This window comes from Misgurnus anguillicaudatus, chromosome 3 (assembly GCF_027580225.2).
Source record: "Misgurnus anguillicaudatus chromosome 3, ASM2758022v2, whole genome shotgun sequence".
NCBI lineage: Eukaryota > Metazoa > Chordata > Actinopteri > Cypriniformes > Cobitidae > Misgurnus > Misgurnus anguillicaudatus.
The window spans coordinates 22,690,549-22,711,726 of NC_073339.2; the positions used below are offsets into that span (position 1 = coordinate 22,690,549).

Sequence of the window (21,178 nt, forward strand, 5' to 3'; positions counted from 1 at the left end):
AGCACTTTAATCTATATATAGTCCTCTCTACCAGTGGTAAATGACAAATATTAACCACAAATTCTGTCTATATTACTTGCAATGAGGCTAAAATAATCATCTGTAAACAGTTATACATAAATTTGTATGACTGCATTGGTTTAAGATACTAATAATGCTCTGGGTCCACTAGACCCACAAACATTGTCTAAGTAACAGAAATATGAACACCACACAAGGGTTAATAGAAATTACATGTCTCTACTTCACATGTCTTTCAGCAGCGTAAAAATAAAGTCAGCAGTGTAAGTATGGAAAGTTAAAACCCACAGGCACAACCTGATCCTAATTCTGTAATTTTGTTACTTGACGTCTGTCACACAGGCACTGATCACCTACTCCATGTCTCTACGAATCCTGACAGAGTTTTGGCTTCATGTACATTCCACACCAAATCTAAACCATGGTAAACCTAAATACATTTGCCTGCCAAGATCTCTATTTTTCTGACATGAGCACAAAAGATGATGGGGTAATCATCAAACATCACACTCTTTTTAGTTACCGAAAGGTTTTTTGTTTATTTTAGTTTAACTCAACACATTATTTTTTGCACACAGAAATTGTCAGATTTTATGTTTTCAGGTTTCATGTGCACATCACATTGCGATTACAATCACAACTAGTTCTCTGATTTATCAATAATAACTCCAAATGTTGTTTTGTGTGTTAGCTCTGATTTCATAAAACATCCATTTACATTCAAAACCTATGGGTTCTTTGTCTTAATGTCATCAATTATTTCATTTACATCCTCAACACCAAAATCTTTTAGAGTGTGCAAACTGTTTTACTTCGGTTTAAACATGTTGTCTGATTTCGGTCTAGATTTTTATAGAAAACTTCAGAATACGCCGGTGTGTTAACATTTACAAGAATGATGAAACATTCACTTTTAAGTGACCACCAAGAGTAAGTGTTGGGGTGACAAACACTTATGGTTGTTTGGAAATGATATGAACGCAGAGAAACTATTACAGCTTAAGCAGCTTTAACATACATTTTTATATGGGTCCTGATTTTTAAAAACAGTAAGATATACCCTGTGTTTCTAACACACAGTTCTAATCATATCACAAGCCTGAATGTTTAGAAACATAAAAACTTTTTTGAAGACGTCACACAATAGTGATTTCATAGTTTGTATAAACAACATGTCGTGTATGCAGGGGTTTGTTGGTGTATTTTAGAAACAAAGCTGTTGCACGACATGTCGTTTATACAAACTATGAAATCACTATTGTGTGAGGTCTTCAAAAAAGTTTTTATGCCGCTGAAAGACATGTGAAGTAGAGACATGTAATTTCTATTAATGTTTCACGTTTCTCTGTGCGGAGTCGCAAAAACATTTGAAGAATGACCAATGTCACACATTGTCTATACAAGATGTCTGAATGTTCTAATGAATGCATCTAATGGTAACAACGCAGACATTAAGACAAAGAATCCATGTATATTTTTTGTTTTTATGAAATCGGTGCATCAAAACATACAAGAAACATAAGCAGTAAACAAATTCAATGCAGAAAACCACAGTGACAATAAAGAACATTTGATGAGTTTACAAAAATCTCAGACACAAGTTGACACTAGCGAAGTAAAAACTATGAACAAGGTATGAAAATATAAAAAATTTTGAAGACTGCCTAAGTTTGAAAAGTTTGCTTAAGAAAACAGAAGTAAGTACATCTGATGAGTTTACAAAATCTCAAACATAAGTTGACCCTAACAAAGAAAAACTATGAACCATTGATGAGATTACAAAATCTCAAACATAAGTTGACCCTAACAAAGAAAAACTATGAACCATTGATGAGATTACAAAATCTCAGGCATAAGATGTCACTAGCGAAGAAAACTATGAGCCATGTATGAAAAGACAAAAGTCTGAAGACTATGAGCAATGTATGAAAAGACAAAAGTATGAAGACTGACTAAGTTTGAAAAGCAAAAGTTTGTTTATGAAGACACAAGTATGTACATCTGATGACTTTACAAAATCTCAAACACGAGTTGACACTAGCAAAGAAAAACTATGAAGAAAAACTATGAACAAATGTATGAAAAGACAAAAGTATGTAGAATGCCTAAGTTTGAAATGCAAATGTTTGTTTAAGAAAAATACACAACTAGGAGCATCTGATGAGATTACAAAATCTCAGGCATAAGATGTCACTAGCGCAGAAAACTATGAGCAATGTATGAAAGGACAAAAGTCTGAAGCCTGACTATGTTTGAAAAGCAAAAGTTTGTTTAAGAAAAATACACAAAACTAGGAACATCAGTAACAATGCATAGGTAAAATATAATTTCATGTTTGCTTATTACGCAATGATAGATGTTAACCTAAGTTGTACCTAACCCCGCAGGCTGACCAGCGGCCTGGTCCGCTAGATAAAAATCCTGCCATTGATCATTTGGGACCCCCACCACGTGATAACCACACACACACACACACACACACACACACACACACACACACACACACACACACACACACACACACAAACGCACACACATACTCATAGCCTCTCACACCCCCGCCCTACGCTACGACCGCATAAACACACACATACATAAACAGACACGAACACGCACACAGACACGAGCGCAACATGGTACGGTTCATATGACATTAGATATAAGTCTACTCAGACACATCTAAAATGTTTGATTTTTTTTCAAATGTTTAAACGGTTTAAACTTTAAAAAGTTTATTTTTAAAACCACAAATATGTGTGTGCATGTGTTTATTGCCCTAAGCAATAACATGTTTTAATCAGAGACTTGTTTAAAGAATTCCCTAAATCTAAAATAAACCTTTATTTTACCAGAGCAGACAGAATTACATTTATTAAGTTTATATGAACACACACTCGGTTCGTTCTCTGTCACCACCGGTGATCGACCTTTAATGCGTGTTAACAATAGATTGCAGTGCATGAACGGTTTCACGGAGTTCGTGATGCGAATAAACTTTTATTTAGGTTAAAATAAATACCCTTTAGTCTAAAGAAAAGAGTATTGACGACCCCTCCGGAGATTATGGCTAGGGGGCATTGCTTATAGACGTACTGTATATTTCATTAAATAAATTGATGGTGTAACAAACTTTTAGAACCTGAAGTGTTTGCCATAAAATAGGCTCTGGTGGTCCACCTAAAATCTAAAATAAACCTTTTACTTTTTGTCAATGGGGGCTGTATTACATTTATTTTACCAACACGGAGTTTTAGGAACAATACGGTCCGCTGAACACCACCGCTGTTCCGACACACTGGGGGCTGCTGGGTGGGTGATAACGAATGGGGAGAGCGAGAGAGGTTCAGAGACCGTTGGTAAAAACTGTCCGTCCAGAAACTGAACGTCCAAGACATCAAACTTTTTTCACATCAATAAATATGACGAGCACTCGCAAGACAAAAAACACGCACTGGAATACCATGTTCAAAAAAACCTTTTATTTTGACAATGCGTACCGTGTTACATTTATCGTAAATACACATGTACACACTTGGCTGTTAGGTGACATTAATGAATTCAAACTATAAGAGGGGCTGAAATGTCTTAAAACGTTTAAAAGGTTGTTAACGAGAGATATAAGAGCGCATCAGCGTACGTTCTCTGGCTACGTTGGTGCACGCATTCACACGTTTTAATCAGAGACTTGTTTAAAGAAATCCCTAAATCTAAAATAAATCCTTATTTTGTCAGAGCGGACAGAATTAGATTTATTAAGTTTACTGAACACGTACTGAATATTTCATTAAATAAATTTGTGATGTAACACGCAAATGTATTATGTTTGTCAGAGTGGTCCGTATTACATTTTACCAACAAGTTTTAAAAGTCTCTTACTCACTAGTTTACAACCCACCCCTGCTGTGAATTATCTCACATACACACACACAGACGCTCACAGACCAGCTTGTGGAAGTTTGTGACTGATCAGAAAAACTAAAGAAATAGATCGATAGAAAATACCAGATTTAAGTTTAACCAGATACAACTAAAATATTTGATTCTTGCGTGACTTTAAAGAAGCTCTTGTCAAAACAAACGTTTATATCAAACTGCATTTGTCATAAAATACACGCTACCACTTCACATAAAATCTAAATTAATACCTTATTTTTGTCAGAGCAGACAATATAAGATTCATTGTATAATATACACATATTCACACATGGTTTTAAGATGCCATTGATTTAAAGCAAACCCAGAAGACGAGTTGAAAATGTCTTTAATCGTTTAAAAGTTTATTAACGGGATACATGAACGCGCGACCCGGGTCATTCTCTGTCACCGCCGGTGAAGTAGCATTAATGCGCGTGAACAATAGAGAGCGGGGGTCGTGAAAAGACTCACGGTCCTCGTGAACCGGTTAAAAAATGTTTTTAGTTTAAAATATACAGGTTTTCTCTAAATAAACAAACAGGACCTCTGAACACCGGCCCCCGCTGTGAGACACGCAGGGGTAAAGGGAGAAGGACGGGAGGGGTGAAAGGGGGACAGAGGGGGAGACCTTCGGTCATAAAACCTGTCCAGAAACCTGGACAGTCTAAAACAATAAAACTTATTTTGACAGCAATAAACATGACAACATTCGCTTGACAAAAACACACACGCGCACAGGAATGACAACAAGTTGATTGACACGTCATAAAACAAGTTCCGGACAGCCGGCTAGGAAAGCCATAAATAACGATTGTCAAAACTAGACAACATGTACACCTTTTGAGTGATAGTCCCTCCCACTTGACAGGGGGTCATAAATCAATCAAATTTTGACAGGGGTTCATAAATCAATCAAATTTTGACAGATGCTGGTGGATAACAACTACTTATATATACATGAACATACGTGGTTTTCATCGGACAGCAACGATATATATATATGTGTGTGTGTGTGTGTGTGTGTGTGTGTGTGTGTGTGTGTGTGTGTGTGTGTGTGTATGAAGAGTTCAAATGCAAAAGCATCTTAAAACGCTTAATCCCGTCCTAATATAAATAAACATGGATTTGGCAATCAAAACACTTTACTAACCCCTGTGTGTAAAAGTTATATACTGTTTTATAAGCATCATATGTATCATGCACCTACTATTGAATGTAATAACTAATAATTTCATCACATCGTACATCACTAATAGCTTTTCGAATAGACCCTCAATGAAGAAGGATTCAGTTTCTTAACTTCATGTACTTCCCAATAGTCTCCCTTATAATGTGCTCTAACAACAAACAACTTTTGTAATCTTACCTCTCCTGTGCATTATGTTTTCCTCCAGCAGTGGCATCATAAGTCTGCTGTTTAGCAAAGATCCCATCCCACTGTAGACCAGAGGCATGGGCTGCACTACCACCGGCACTCTACGTGGGTGGAGGTGAACAGCATTGGAGCAGGGAGGCATCAGGTGGGGTAGGTGCAAAAACGATTGGCCACTGAGACTCCTGGATGGGGGAGATGCGACCACTGGACCAGAGCTGGATGAAGACATCTTCATACGAGGAACAGGAGTTATGACAGAGGTGGAGGAAGATATTGATGAAGGTGATGAAGATAACACAGACTTGCTTGAATCAGGGGATCGTGGACAAAATCGTATTGATGATGACGATGAGGGGGATGAGGATAAAGAGGAAGATGCTGAAAGTGATGGGGAGGTTCTGGCTCTGTTGGTGGACAGATCCACAGGCTCGGTTTGCATTTGTAAGGGGTCGGATAGGAGTCGTCTGTCATCTGTCTGAAATCTGCGGTTCAACACCAGCACGCCCATCTCTGTATAGTCATGGATCACAGGAGACTGGAAGGAAGCAGACACATGACTAAATCAATTAACTATGTATTTATTTTTCATTGATAGTAGAAAGTACAAAAGTACAAACTTTCAAAATCAGATTTGCATTCCAGAATGACTATATCATAGTGCCAGAAATTTGGCTAATTTCAGATTCACCTGTTAATTTCTGGCACTTCCATTTAGCAGTGCTAACCCAATCATAATTCTATAAAACATTCTTTTTTTATAAATGCAATGTTTGAGGATCATTTAACACAATGTTCAGGGGATGCATCATTTCAGAGAACATTCTACAGTGGCAAGAAAAAGTATGCAAACCCAACAAATTGGTTTTCTACAATGATTTTCCAAAAATGTGATCTGATCCTCACCCAGGTAACAACAATAGTAGGGGTGTCACGATTTCGATTTTAAATCGAAATCGATCGAAATTAAATCACAGCTTCGAACTTCGAATTAAAAAATGGGATCGTCGATGCTGCCACGCCCCCATTTCACGTCCGGTCGGCTTGCCAAGCGAAGCGAGGGAAAAAACTCTCAGAGATGCCTTTAAAAACATCTGTCCAGCGGAACGCGATCATATTTTAAAGACGAGGGATGCTACAACTCCTTGAAATGCATATCATAAACAGGATTACCAGTGATCTGACTTTGGACAGAGCGCAGCTCTCTGCACGTGCGCGATAGCGAGGGAGGCGCAAAGATGCAGCGGGTTATATTAAACAAAAGGATAGTTTGCCTCAGCTTGCATGAAACGCATAAAACTGAACAAATACATAAGGATTACTACTTTAGTTTATGTTCAGACGTCGGACAGATGCGAGCACGTGCACGTGAGACAGAGAGAAGCACAGCTGCTTATTATGCTGGATTTATTTCAGATGCTATGAGTCCAAGACACGCGCATTAAGTCCATGTTAGAGATGCGCGGATGGACTATTATTTCATAGCCTGCACTGGTGTCATCCTGATTTACCACGTTGTAAAACTAATTCCAGGCAACCCTTTCTGACATTCTATTTCCTTTGTTTTTAATTCTCATTTTTTGAGTTTGCCACGTACCTCCTTCGCCAGCGTTGATAAGAGCTCTGTCAAAATGCGTCCTCATTTCTCCGCGCTGTTAATGATAGAACGAATGGATCCTTAACAGCCGAGGATTTCCCAAACAATTAAAAGCTTTATTAAATAAAAGTGTGTATTTATTAGAAAACTTTTTCTTGTCACTGTTTTAGTATTATAAGTTATGTTTTGGGTTAATTTTATTCTGTTTATGTTGCGTATATTTCTAGGTTGATTATTTGATATGACACATTGATGTAGATTAATCTATTTAACAGCATATGTTCTGAAATAAATTAATATTTTTCTGATTACATATTTATTTTAATAAGTCAGAAATGTCTCCGCTGTTTTCTGCTGACAGGCGCGGTGGGCGCTACTGGGGGCGTGTGCAGCAGGTGACGCAAATTTTGGGTCCTCAGAAGGCTAGACCGTCTCATTTCAGTTCTCTTCTTGAACTTCTGAGGCTGCCACTATGAAAGACAGAGAGGTTGCATGCTTAGAAGGACACAGCTAATAACAAGCAGTCGATCCGGCACCCACCCGAATTTAATTAAAATATTATTTTTCGTCACGTCATCCGCCCGATCCATGTAACTGCCAACCGCGCATAGTCATGTGCGTGCAAGAAGGAATCCTCTCTCTACAAGCTCTCGCGTTAAGTGAAGCCCACAAACCCCCCTGCGAGTTTTGCAATGTGCATGTTAATGTTAAAGTATTATAATAATAATAATAATAAATAATGGCATATAATTTTTGTCTAAATTATATGCCATATAAAAAATATGTAAAAATCGAGAATCGGATCGAATCGTGACCTTAGAATCGAAAATGTAATCGAATCGAGGATTTGGAGAATCGTGACACCCCTAAACAATAGACAAACACAATGTGCATAAGTTGACAACACACAAATAATTCTAGTTTCTTGTGTCTTTTTTTAAACACCCATTAAACATTCACAGCGCTTGAGGAAAATGTAAGTGAAGCCATAGACTAATTACTTTAAACAAAGCTAATTTGTGTCAGAAATTGGCAAACTGTAGTCTAAATTAATAAAATGAGTTTAAAGGTGTGGTTTAGTGCTACTTTGATTGATATAAAGACCAGTGTTGGGAGAAACGCATTACAAAATATATTACAATAATATATTCATTTTTGCTGTAACGCAGTAATATAACGCATTACTAATACAATGTTGTTAATATTTTACTTGTTACAGTCTTAGTAACGCGCATTACAACAATGCATTTGAAAATTAGACTTTGTTATTTTTTCTTTTTTTCTTTTTGACCAATGCGCGCGACCAGCATCCATACAGGAAAAAGCTGCGGGTAAAATAACATTCGTATGTCGGTTTCAGGGTGCTGTATGCAGCATGTTCATTTTTACTTTAATTTTGTATTGAACTGCGATTTGGATGCGTTTTTTAAACAGCCGAATCTGGGAAGTCTGAAGCGTTGACTAAAGTGGTCGCAGTCAGGTGCGGTAGCGCCGCATGCGCATGCAGTGTTAAAAAAATTCTGCGAATGAGAACACTAAGTAAAAGCAACAGAAAGTTTCTATCGGTCTCCCATGCTGCTTGAACCTCAGAAGTAAAGAGACTTTTAAAAAGCTTGTCAGTAAAATCCATATTAACACCAGCAATTACAAGGTAAGCTAACGTTAATATGGTAACAGTCCATAGATTGCTAGGCTATTCCTATGCTATCTACAGTTTTATTACAAACAGCAACCTAAACTACAACGTAACATTAGTGTAGACTTAAACATGGTTATCTAAATTGTACATTTAAACATAACTGTTTAAAGTTTTTACCAGCCTTTGTTTGGGAGCCTATATTCATTGTTTGCAAAAAGCAGTGTTCCTCTGTTTGTCTGTGTTTTTTAAGCAATTATATGTTATCCTACATGTAATCCTTATGGTTTGAAATGAGCTGTATTCCTTGAGGCCTAATCCTCCAATAGCACTTTTTAATAAGTTGTGTCAACCCCAGTTTTGCCAGGTTTGTGCTGTGAATCTGAATTAAAAGTGAATTAAAGAATAGAAATGAAAAGAGGTTGCATGTCTTGCCATGTTATCAGTCTATAGGCTGCATCTCTGCTTATAAACTCTTAAATATGGTTATTTTTCTTTAAAAATACACTTTTTTAGCAAAAAGCTGAGATAATTGCATTTTTGTGAAGGAATTTTGTTAGAGATCAGATTCAGAACAATTATTAAAACATACACAGATTTTAAAATTAGTATATAATTTTTTTAGTATATAAAATTAGTATATTCACTTTTTTTATAAATTGGGTATCCATCTACCAAATAAATAACTTCTGAACCAGCTAAGGTCTAATCCTTTAACTCCATAATGGTGTAATTTATTCAATAGGATATCAAAATCAGTAGTGTCAAATGCCTTAGATAAATCTAAAAAAATACGGCTATCGCCTTTATCAATGGCATCATCGATCTTTTAAATCAGATCGAGTACCACTATGCATGTGGTTCTTTTTCCTAAAACCATATTGAGAAGAACCAATAATATTTAGTTTATCAAGGTAGCCATATAGCCTAACACTACTCTCTCTAAAACCTTAGAAATTGTGGGCAAGATTGATATCAGACGATAATTGCACATATCATTTTTGTCCCCAGATTTGAACACTGGTATAATTCTGACAATTTTTGTCCTTTTTAGTACAATTACAGCAAGCAGAGAGCGATTAATACAATAAGTCAATGGCTCCATGATATCAAATGCCATGGCTTTTAGAATTTTACTACAAATTAGACCCTCACCAGCAGTGTAATTATTTTATAGACTTCATCACAATTAGTTGGTTTCATAAAAAAGGAATTTGCGTAAGAGCCACATAAATAATGATCAAAAGTGATACCTTGTGGTTTAACTATATGGTTAGAGAGTTTTTCCGCAATAGAGTTAAAGTAATTATTAAAATGATTTGCTAAATTAATGTCATGCATATATTTATTACCCATATTTGAGGGTAAGCCCACAGCATTTGGAAGCACAGCGTTGTTTTTGCTTTTGTTAAGAACTTCATTTAGCACTTTTATGGCGCTTTTCCATTGCATAGTACCCCACAGTCTAGTCTAGCCTGGGCCAGGCCAGCTCACCTCACTTTGGCGTAGTTAGCTTTTCCATCGAGTTTAGTATCACTTCGCAGTGGGAGGGATTTTAGGCGTGTCGTTATATTTGCGCTGCCCACAGCTGTGACATCATACAAGTGAGAGGAGAGCATTGTTGTACATTCCCATACATTTATTTATTTCTCAGTCCGCCACAAAATTAAAATTGGCAACCACAAATAGATGTTTGCACATCGCGTTTATCACTACCTCTGTATCACATGACAGTTTCAAACACCCGCGGCGTCAGCCGACGGCGCTCCGCTGAGCCTCACTGAAGTTGCATTTAAGCATATAATGCTGACGTGCTCGTCGCGAATGTTCCGCCACAAACTGCAAGCCTGGAAAAAACTGTTATGGTGTCCCTGATTCTCAACATGTGGATGTTTTTCGTCGCTAAAAGGGTTTTTGGGAACTTATAGCAGAGCACAGATGACAACATGTTTGCTCGAGACAGCGCAAGCTAGCCTAGCACAGGTAAAGCTAGCGATGACGCTGTTAGTGACGTTTCTTTCAGACCAATCAGTGATCTACAGTGTTTTCGCGTCACGTTTGGTATCAGCTCGGGTCGCTTGGAACCCCAACCGAGGTGGTACGAAAAAAAGTATCGGGTACCACGTACTGCACCTAATGGAAAAGCTATCAAAAGTAAGCTGACCTGACCCAAACTAGACCAAACCGTTGGGTGCTATGCAATGGAAAAGCGCCATTATATATATTAACACAATCCATTAACACATAATACAATAACACAAATCATCACATATAAATACACCTAGGAATTTCTACTCCAAAATTAGACAGTGTTTTTTCCGATTTGGGTCACACTGCATCGACGCAATCCAACCTGTGAAGTAATAATCGCCCACGCTCGTTCACTCGGTTAAGCCGATGCAGCATGCCCTATCGAGAAACTGGCTATGTATACATATACAACAACACAGAAAGGACAAGACAAGAGCAGTGTAAGAGTATGAAACAACCAGGAATGGATAGATCTATGAATAGGGAGTGAAGTAAATGAGAGAATGTCCAGGTATTATCAGAATCGCGTGTGCACCCACTCCTCTGATAGCAGCAACAATGGAAGGAATGAGGTAAGTAAATGTGTGTGTGTGTGTGTGTGTGTGTGTGTGTGTGTCCATATGCTGCTTCCCCAGCGGTGGCAGTTAATGTGACTTCTTCACATTACCTTCCCCCTCTCCAAGCAGCGTACTGGCTGGAAACCTGGACAGGTAGTCGGCTCCCACGTTTATTCTGCCAAGTCGGTGTTGTATCTTGAACTTGTAGGGCTGTAAGCTAAGGTACCACCGTGTAACTCTGGCATTGTGGTCCTTCATGGACTGAATCCAAGTTAAGGTCCGGTGGTCAGTTTTCTAGATCGAACTCTCGTCCCAGAAGGTAAGCAGTCCAGGGACCATTTAATGGTGAGACCTTCCTTCTCAATCGTCGAATACCTAGTCTCCCTCTCTAGTAGTTTGTGGCTGAGGTTGTGGGCTCCTTTGGATTGCCTCCACCTTATCTATCTGTGGCTTCAGTTGTCCATTGCCTATTTGATAGACTAGTAGTAAGTGTGGATTAAGGATGTTTAAAATCTCTAGCCTGGTGGTCAGGACATGAATGGATCAAATCAGCACATTTGCAAAGGTTTATCTCCATATGGCTATATCATAAATAAAAATTATAAGGGTACCTTGGCAGTATCACATTATATATTTCCTACTATGTGATTTCCATATTATAGACAAGAGTTTTCAACTGTATTGTGCCAATAAATATCCTCACAACATTATTTCTCAAAACTTTGACAAAAACAATTTTTAAAGGAACTGTATATTCTCACGAATTTCCGTGGCATAGTCACGGAATTTTTTGCTCATTTTTCCGTGACATTCTCACGGATCTCCGCATATTTCCGTGGCCCTGCCACGGACTTTCTTTTCCGTGGCATTCTCACGGATTGGTTACTCAACTGTTTTGTCCTATTTTCTTACCATTGTCACTTCAGTTTAGGGTTAGATTTACATAAAATGACATCCCTACCCAAACCCAACTCTAACCCCAATGCCAGGTGACAATTGATTAAAGTTTAGAAAATATAAAAGAATACATCAGAAAAAATTGTATAAACCAATACTTACAGTGACAAAGTAACGCAAGCACCAAATCTAACCCTAAACCGAAGCGACAATGGTTTGAAAATAGGAAAAAGCAGTTGAGTAACCAATCCGTGAGAATGCCACGGAAAAGAAAGTCCGTGGCAGGGCCACGGAAATATGCGGAGATCCGTGAGAATGTCACGGAAAAATTAGCAAAAAATTCCGTGACTATCCCACGGAATTTTGTGAGTTCATGTTGGTGTATTCTTACAGTTATTTAAAGATGCACACATTATTCCACATATGATTTGAATATTATACGAGAGTATATAACGGCAATGAACGTCTCATATGGCAATAAATATCCACATGTAACTTAACATAACAGCATAATGAAATGAATAAACAGACAAGGAAGCAGGATTGGCATGTAAATGTATTATTATTACCAGAAAAACAGCAATATTACTGAAATAAACTTATTTAAATGCGCCAAACACGTTAAAATAACAATAACAATAACAGTGGAAAAACATTATTATCTCTCAAAACTTTATATGACAAAAATTATATAAAAATATATAAAAATTCTTACAGTTATTCAAAGATGCACACATTATTCCATATTACTCACGTTTATGAGCACGTTCGTCTCTGGACTCGCTCTGTTATGTAATAGCTGATTGACAGGTGCGCATATTCGTCTTTCAAACAGGTATCATTTTGTATAGTTACTCATTTAGGAAAATTAGCCATGATTTATTGATTTTATAATTATTATGAAATTTCTTTTTTTTTTGGCAGATTGATTACAAATTGGATTACCCTAGATTTACAACAAATACGAGACAGAGGGCTGGTGGTAATTTCCCGGTATATTTTTTTGGTCCCACTCCGCCCCTGATCAGTTTGATCTCTTTTAATGGTTCCACCAGCCTCTCCGTCGGCGGGTAAGGACGTTGGCGTGCAGGTAATGAGTCGGAAAGGTGGATGGTGTTGGGTCAGCTCTGTCCGTCCCGACCAGAGTATGTGAGCGGAGTGGAGTGGAAAGAATTTGCGCTCCGCGCTCAAAGCATTTCATAATTAGTCCGCTCAAGCTCCGCTCAGGGTATACAATTTTCCGCTCCTCGCTCACTCCCCGCGCCGTCCTTACTTACGTATCGCTCCGTTTTCGCTCTATGGCAAATTTTTATAAAAAAAAAAAAAAACGAATATGCAGTACTAAGAGAAGAACATCATATACTTTATTGGAATTTACAAAAAAAAAAAACCATTAGCTAATATTAGCCAAAATTAGGCTATCATTTAGATCACATTTAAACAAAGCAAAACAAAAAATGTGTTGAAATTAAATAAATTATTAAATGAAAAACCTCATATAAAATAAATGATCAAACGAAAACCATTACATTAAATCAAAGAAAGAAACCACAAACTAAAATATTAATTTAAACAAATAGCCAAACGAAAAAATAAAGGGCAAAAATAAAGGGCAACTGCCTTCACTTTATGCCAACTTTTATAGGCTATTAATTATAGAACTATTCTGAACAAAACAAGTGCTGGCTGGTTGAACATATTTTTATTTTATACGCAGCTATTAAGTGAAGAACATCACATTCTTAAATAGTAGCTAATATTAGCCCAAATTAAGCTATCATTTAGCTAGGTATGTGACAAAATGACGTAATACGCACGAGCGCTTTAGTTCCCACGGCTGTGTTCCCAGCAGGTATTCAGCGCCAGACGCATTGGTGACTTAGGAAATCTGTCATATCTTAGCTTTGTGAATACCTCTAAAGCCCATATACTCGTGACATAAATTACTTCCTCACGTTGATTCTCGCGTTCGAATTTCCAAGATCGCTGTCGTAACAAGAAAGTGTCACGGTAGGAAAATCCATTGTTTTCCTCCGTGTCATGTTTGTGTGTGTGTGTTGTTCACTTACCCTGCCATGTGCTCGTTAGAGCAATCCCTTTCACCTGTGTGTTGATTGTCTCGCTCCAGCTGTTCATCATTACATCATCTCCATAAATACTCACCTGACTTTCTGTTCCCTGCCAGATTCTATTGTTTGCTCAGTCTCCGTGTTGCTTGGTTGTTCCGTGTGCATTGGATTACGTGTTTCAGTTTGGATGTGTATTGTCGTCGTCGTCTTCGTGTGGATGTTCCGTGTCAGCTTGGATTTCACCACTGTTCACCACTCCACCAACGTCGCACTCAAAGCACCAACTTCCACCGTAGTCATCGTCACCATTGCCTTCAACAACACCGGACTGGATTACTTCCGCATTGACACTGAATACTCTCTCTTTGTTTATATTTAATAAACATTGTTATATTTTTCACCTGCGTTTGCTTCCGTCTCTTACAAGTCATTACAGAAGAATCTGGCCAACATGGAAGCAGCAGGTGGTCAGCCAATCTCCGCGCTGGAGGAGTTTCTCCAACGATCGCTGGCTCGCATGGATCATCAGGATAAAACCATTGAAGATATGCGGAAGGCCGTCCAGGTAATGGTGGCGAAGGTTTCCGAGCTCTCTCAGCGATCTCCGGACATCACGCCTCCCACTGCGCCACCCATGCCGCTCGCACCATCTTCACCTCCAGGGGGTAGTTTCATCCCGGAACCGAGACTTCCGATCCCGGAGAAATACGCCGGTGAGCCCAACTATTGCCGTACTTTTCTCTCTCATTGTTCTTTACATTTCGCCCAACAGCCCCGGACATTCTTCCTCGAGGAGACCAAGGTAGCGTTTACGCTCTCGCTTCTCTCGGGCAAGGCTGCCCTCTGGGGGACGGCGGTATGGGAAAACAAGGACAGCTGTTGGTCCTCGTTCGCCTCGCTTTCTGAGGAGATGAAGAGGGTTTTCGACCGCTCCGTCGCCGGGAGGGAGGCCGCCCGGCTCCTCACGGATCTCCAGCAGGGGGAGCGGTCGGTCTCGGACTACGCCATCGAGTTCCGTACCCTGGCGGCGGAGTGCAGGTGGAACGAGGAAGCGCAGTGGGACCATTTCCTGCATGGGTTGGCGGATCGGATCCTTCGAGAGATCATCACGGCGGAATTACCGAAGTCGCTCAACGGTTTGGTGGACTTGGCGATCCGGGTTGACGCACGCCTTTCTACCGTTGCCAGAAGGAAGACTCAAGGTCCGTCCCTACGTCAAGCGGAGTCCACGGATCCGCCCATCGAAGTTTCCGCCGGTGGTCTCTCAGATCCGGAACCCATGCAGGTGGGTCGAGCTCGGTTACCCCGGGAGGAGAGGAAGCGGCGGAGATCCCTGGGTCTTTGTATGTACTGTGGCGAGTCGGGTCACCAATGCCAGAGGTGCCCGGTAAAAGACCAAGCCCGATAGTAAGACAGAGGCTACTATCGGGCAGGATCTCCGCACAGAAGACCTCTACTACATCCACTCTCCTTCCGGTGAGACTACGGTGGTCCACTATGTCACACTCAGGGCACGCACTTCTGGATTCGGGGGCGGAGGGCAACTTCATCGACAGCTCACTAGCACGTAAGCTCAAGTTACCTTTCACTTCACTCACCCACCAGATTGCGCCCTTCGCCCTCAACGGACATCAGTTACCCACTATCAAGTACACCACAGCACCTATCACACTCATTACTTCCGGAAACCACACAAAGACTATTTCATTTTTTATTACTGACACTGCTCTCTCCCCCATAGTTCTTGGACATCCTTGGCTTCATTCCCATAACCCAAGAATTGACTGGAAACTGGGTTCTGTTACCAGCTGGAGCGAGGAGTGTCATAAGTCCTGTCTTGTCTCTGCTTGTGTTTCTGTGTCTGAGTCTGTGTTTCAGGGGAAAGCAGTGGATTTGTCTACCGTGCCCGCGGAGTACCACGACCTGAAGGAGGTGTTCAGTAAGTCGCGGGCTGATTCTCTTCCTCCTCATCGTCCCTATGACTGTGCAATAGACTTATTGCCAGGTACGTTTCCGCCTAAGGGCAAGTTATACTCTCTGTCCGTTCCGGAGATGGAGGCCATGGAGAAATATATTTCTGATTCTCTGGCAACGGGATTCATTCGCCCTTCCTCATCTCCAGCGGGGGCGGGGTTCTTTTTTGTGGGGAAGAAGGACGGATCCTTGCGACCTTGTATTGACTACCGAGGGTTGAACAACATCACGGTAAAGAATACTTATCCTTTGCCGTTGATGTCTTCAGCTTTCGAGAGGTTGCAGGGAGCGTCCGTTTTCACTAAATTGGACTTACGTAATGCATATCATTTGGTTCGCATCAGGAAGGGGGATGAATGGAAGACTGCGTTTAACACCCCTCGTGGCCATTTTGAGTACTGCGTGATGCCTTTCGGTCTCACGAACTCGCCGGCAGTCTTCCAAGCACTCGTTAATGACGTGTTGCGAGACATGGTAGACCAGTTCATATATGTTTACCTGGATGACATATTGATTTTTTCTTCGTCTCTCCAGGAACATTTGCAACACGTACGACGAGTGCTTCTGCGGTTGTTAGAGAATGGGCTTTTTGTCAAGGCGGAAAAATGCGTTTTTCATGCACAGTCTGTTTCTTTTTTAGGACACATCATTTCGACTGAGGGTGTTCGCATGGATCCTGAGAAAGTTAAGGCTGTGGTAGATTGGCCATCCCCAGAGTCTCGCAAGGCCCTGCAGAGATTTCTGGGGTTCGCCAATTTTTACCGGCGTTTCATTCGCAATTTCAGCCAACTAGCCGCACCTCTGACCGCTTTGACTTCCCCTGGTTTGACGTTCAGGTGGTCAGACGCAGCTGAGGCTGCGTTTGCCAAACTGAAAAGCTGCTTTGTTTCAGCTCCCATTCTCGTTACCCCTGATCGTTCACGTCAATTCATAGTGGAGGTCGACGCGTCAGAGGTGGGGGTAGGAGCAGTGTTGTCCCAGCGCGCATCCTCAGACGGAAAGGTTCATCCTTGCGCGTATTATTCCCATCGTTTATCTCCTGCGGAAGTTAATTATGACATTGGCAATCGAGAGTTGTTGGCGGTCAAGCTAGCACTGGAAGAATGGTGTCACTGGCTTGAGGGGTCAGGTGTACCTTTCATTGTATGGACGGACCATAAGAATCTCGAATACATTAGAACTGCCAAAAGACTTAACTCCAGGCAGGCTCGGTGGGCATTGTTTTTCGGTCGTTTCGATTTTACACTTTCTTACCGGCCGGGTTCCAAGAACATCAAACCCGATGCTTTATCCCGTCTTTTTGAGCGTTCCGATCGTACTGCTACTCCCGAGCCCATTTTACCAGAGAAAATCATTATCTCTGCGCTCAGATGGGAGGTCGAATCGAAGGTTTTGACAGCCTTAGAAGGGGTAACGCCCCCGGCTCGCTGCCCACCGAACCGTTTATTTGTGCCGGAAGGGTTAAGGTCAGACGTCCTCCAGTGGGGTCATGGTTCCAGTGTTGCTTGTCACCCAGGGGTTAGTAGAACTAGGTTTCTAGTCAAGCAACGATTTTGGTGGCCTGGTATGGCTCGTGACGTCCACGACTTCGTCTTGGCCTGTTCGGTTTGTGTCGTTGGTAAGACTTCCAATCGTCCTCCAGATGGGTTACTTTTACCGCTGTCTGTCCCTTCGAGACCCTGGTCCCACATATCGCTAGATTTTATTACCCCCCTCCCACCCTCTAAGGGTAATACGGTGATTTTGACCGTAGTGGACCGGTTCTCGAAGGCGACCCATTTCATTCCTTTGCCCAAATTACCATCAGCCAAGGAAACAGCGGTAGCTGTCATTGACCACGTCTTCCGAATACATGGCCTCCCGACAGACGTGGTCTCTGACAGGGGTCCCCAGTTTGTGTCCAAATTTTGGCGAGAGTTCTGCAAATTGCTAGGGGCAACTGTTAGTCTTTCGTCCGGGTTTCATCCCCAGAGCAACGGTCAAACCGAGCGAGCCAATCAGGACGTCGAAAGGGTGTTGCGATGTCTGGTTTCCAAAAATCCTTCGTCCTGGTTTCAGCAACTCTCAATTGTGGAGTACGCACACAATTCTCTGCCGGTGTCATCTACGGGCATGTCTCCATTTAAGTGTAGTTTAGGGTACCAACCACCTAATTTTGTCAGTACTGAATCCGAGGTGTCGGTTCCCTCCGCAAACGCACTAGTCCAGAGGTGCCACCGCACCTGGACCAGAGCTCGCAGAGCTCTGCTCCAGGCAAGGTCACGCACCAAGGCCAAGGCCGATCGCCACCGGTCGAAGCCTCCCCGATACGTCGTCGGTCAAAGAGTGTGGCTTTCAACCCAGAATATTCCGATGCGTTCCGTCTCGAAGAAACTTGCTCCCAAATTTATTGGCCCGTTTTCTGTTACCAAAATCATTAATCCGGTAACAGTGCGTCTTAGCCTTCCTCCTGCGTACAGGAGGGTTCACCCCGTCTTTCACGTTTCCAAAATTAAACCGGTGATTTTTTCCCGTCTTAATCCGCCTACCCCGGTTCCCCCTCCGCCTCGTATCGTTAATGGGGAGACCACTTATTCGGTTAACCGTATTCTGGACTCCAGACGGAGGGGACGCGGATTTCAGTATTTGGTGGATTGGGAAGGTTACGGTCCGGAGGAGAGAAGGTGGGTTCCTGCTCGGGACATACTGGATCACCGCCTTATTGATGAATTCAATCAACAGGTAAAGCAGGCTGGGAACGCCGAGGGGCGTTCCTAGGGGAGGGGGTACTGTCACGGTAGAAAAATCCATTGTTTTCCTCCGTGTCATGTTTGTGTGTGTGTGTTGTTCACTTACCCTGGCATGTGCTCGTTAGAGCAATCCCTTTCACCTGTGTGTTGATTGTCTCGCTCCAGCTGTTCATCATTACATCATCTCCATAAATACTCACCTGACTTTCTGTTCCCTGCCAGATTCTATTGTTTGCTCAGTCTCCGTGTTGCTTGGTTGTTCCGTGTGCATTGGATTACGTGTTTCAGTTTGGATGTGTATTGTCGTCGTCGTCTTCGTGTGGATGTTCCGTGTCAGCTTGGATTTCACCACTGTTCACCACTCCACCAACGTCGCACTCAAAGCACCAACTTCCACCGTAGTCATCGTCACCATTGCCTTCAACAACACCGGACTGGATTACTTCCGCATTGACACTGAATACTCTCTCTTTGTTTATATTTAATAAACATTGTTATATTTTTCACCTGCGTTTGCTTCCGTCTCTTACAAGTCATTACAGAAAGTTATAAGCGAAGCAAAATTTCTCTCATGTTTGGCATTGAAATGAAATCCTCTATGAAGGCGAGTATTTTTTGTTTCAAACCAAATACTTTTGATAGAATATACATTTAACTTGAATAAGGTGACGTTTGGGATTGATTGTAACATTCGCATGTGATTTTTTAGGATCCGCAAGTGACGTTGTTGTCAAAAGCAGAATCGCCCATTCAATCATATTGGCTTCCAAAACTTCTCCGTTTTCATCAATCCGTGCATTATTTTTCAAAGTAATCATACAGAACGAAGGATTAGAATCTCTAGATTACATTATTGGCATAATTTTGTCAAACATATAAATAAATACATGCATGCAACATGCATGCATTTATTGAATTATTAATGATAAATAACATAATCATCAATTAACGTATTAATAATATCTGACCATTTAAATTGCTCGCCAGCATTATTATTCAATTAAGAAATATTAAAGAAACAATGAAATCTTGTTGGGCTTTTAATTACATACACTGTGGTGTTTGAATTATGCAAATAGACCAAGAAATGAGAAAGTTATGATATTTTAAAGTGTTTGGTCAAGCGGAAGAGGTCACAGTTTTTCATAGTTTTATCGTTTTAATTGGGTACAAAAATGCCCCCTAATTTTCGAGTTAAAAAATTCCATAACTTTCTTAATAATTATCCGATTTTAATAATTTAAAAACCATGTTAAAGTTCTTCTTATTATCTATCATATGGTTATAATTATATATGAATTTTCTAGTATTTATATTTTTTGTCACATACCTAATTTAGCTCACTTTTAAACAAAGCAAAACAAAAAAATGTCTTGAAATATGAAAAACCTCATATAAAATAAATTATCAAACGAAAAACATTACATTAAATAAAAGAAATAAATCACAAACTAAAATATTAATTTAGACAAATAGCTAAACGAAAAAATATAGATAGTCTACTGCCTGCACTTTAAGACAACTTTTATATTAATACTAGAAATATTCTGAATCTGAACAAAACAAATGCTGGCTGGTTGAACATATTTTTTCAGAGTGTCAGGTGCCAAGCAAATGCCCTGAATTTCTCTCTACTCTTGCCCTGAGAGGGTGCACGCAATTTATATCTCTTCAATCACTTCCATGAAATTGTTCTATATTTCCCGAAGTGTGTATGCGCTCAGACTGCGTCCTCTTGTGCATTCGCAAATCCATCAGCTCTCGCGCGCTCTCTGGAAGGTGGCGCATTTGGTCCGCAACGCTCCGCTGATCGCGCGCGCGCCAAACGGTCTCTGTGTGTTGCGCTTGGTGCAGAGTGGTGGGGAGTTGTAGTTCCCCAGTGTCGCAGTATTGCGTATTGTTTATCATTTCGCATAACTTTTAAGAAAACTACAATTAAAAAATTATATTCAACCTGCCAAAGTGGCTAGTGGGATTGGCTGTCTTACCCGCCACAGCCGAAATCTACCCGCATATAAGCCCTGTATATAAATGTTTGTGAAAGTACTAGTAAGACAACAATACAAATGCAAACGAATGCTGAATATGTTAAGAAACATTTTAAGTCCCCCTCCGTTTTTTCACAGTGGTTTGGTCCGGAGTCTGACGAGTCGTGACTCGTAATTGAGCGATAGTGGAGCGTTTTCGGAGCGAGAGAAAATCACAACGCTCCGACATAAAAAAAAAACGCTCCTCCCTCCTGGCAAAATTACGCCACTCCACTCCTCGCTCCGCTCCCACTCCACACCGCTCACATACTCTGGTCCCGACCTTTAACAGAACAAAGCAGGAAAAAAACTAGCTCAGGAGGTGCTGCAGCTCTGCCCTCTTAGAATCTTCT

At 40.8% G+C, this 21,178-nt stretch overlaps 1 protein-coding gene across 7 annotated transcripts in view; it reads right to left on the reverse strand.

Moving 5' to 3' along the window:
* klf12a (Kruppel like factor 12a) overlaps window positions 1–21,178 on the reverse strand; it is a 209,246-nt gene that overhangs the window by 65,042 nt on the left and 123,026 nt on the right. For all 7 annotated transcript variants that reach the window (XM_055205169.2, XM_055205167.2, XM_055205168.2 and 4 more), the window contains one exon: window positions 5,303–5,846. In XM_055205169.2, coding sequence (XP_055061144.1) covers window positions 5,303–5,846 — 544 coding nt within the window. The remainder of the gene's footprint in view (window positions 1–5,302; window positions 5,847–21,178) is intronic.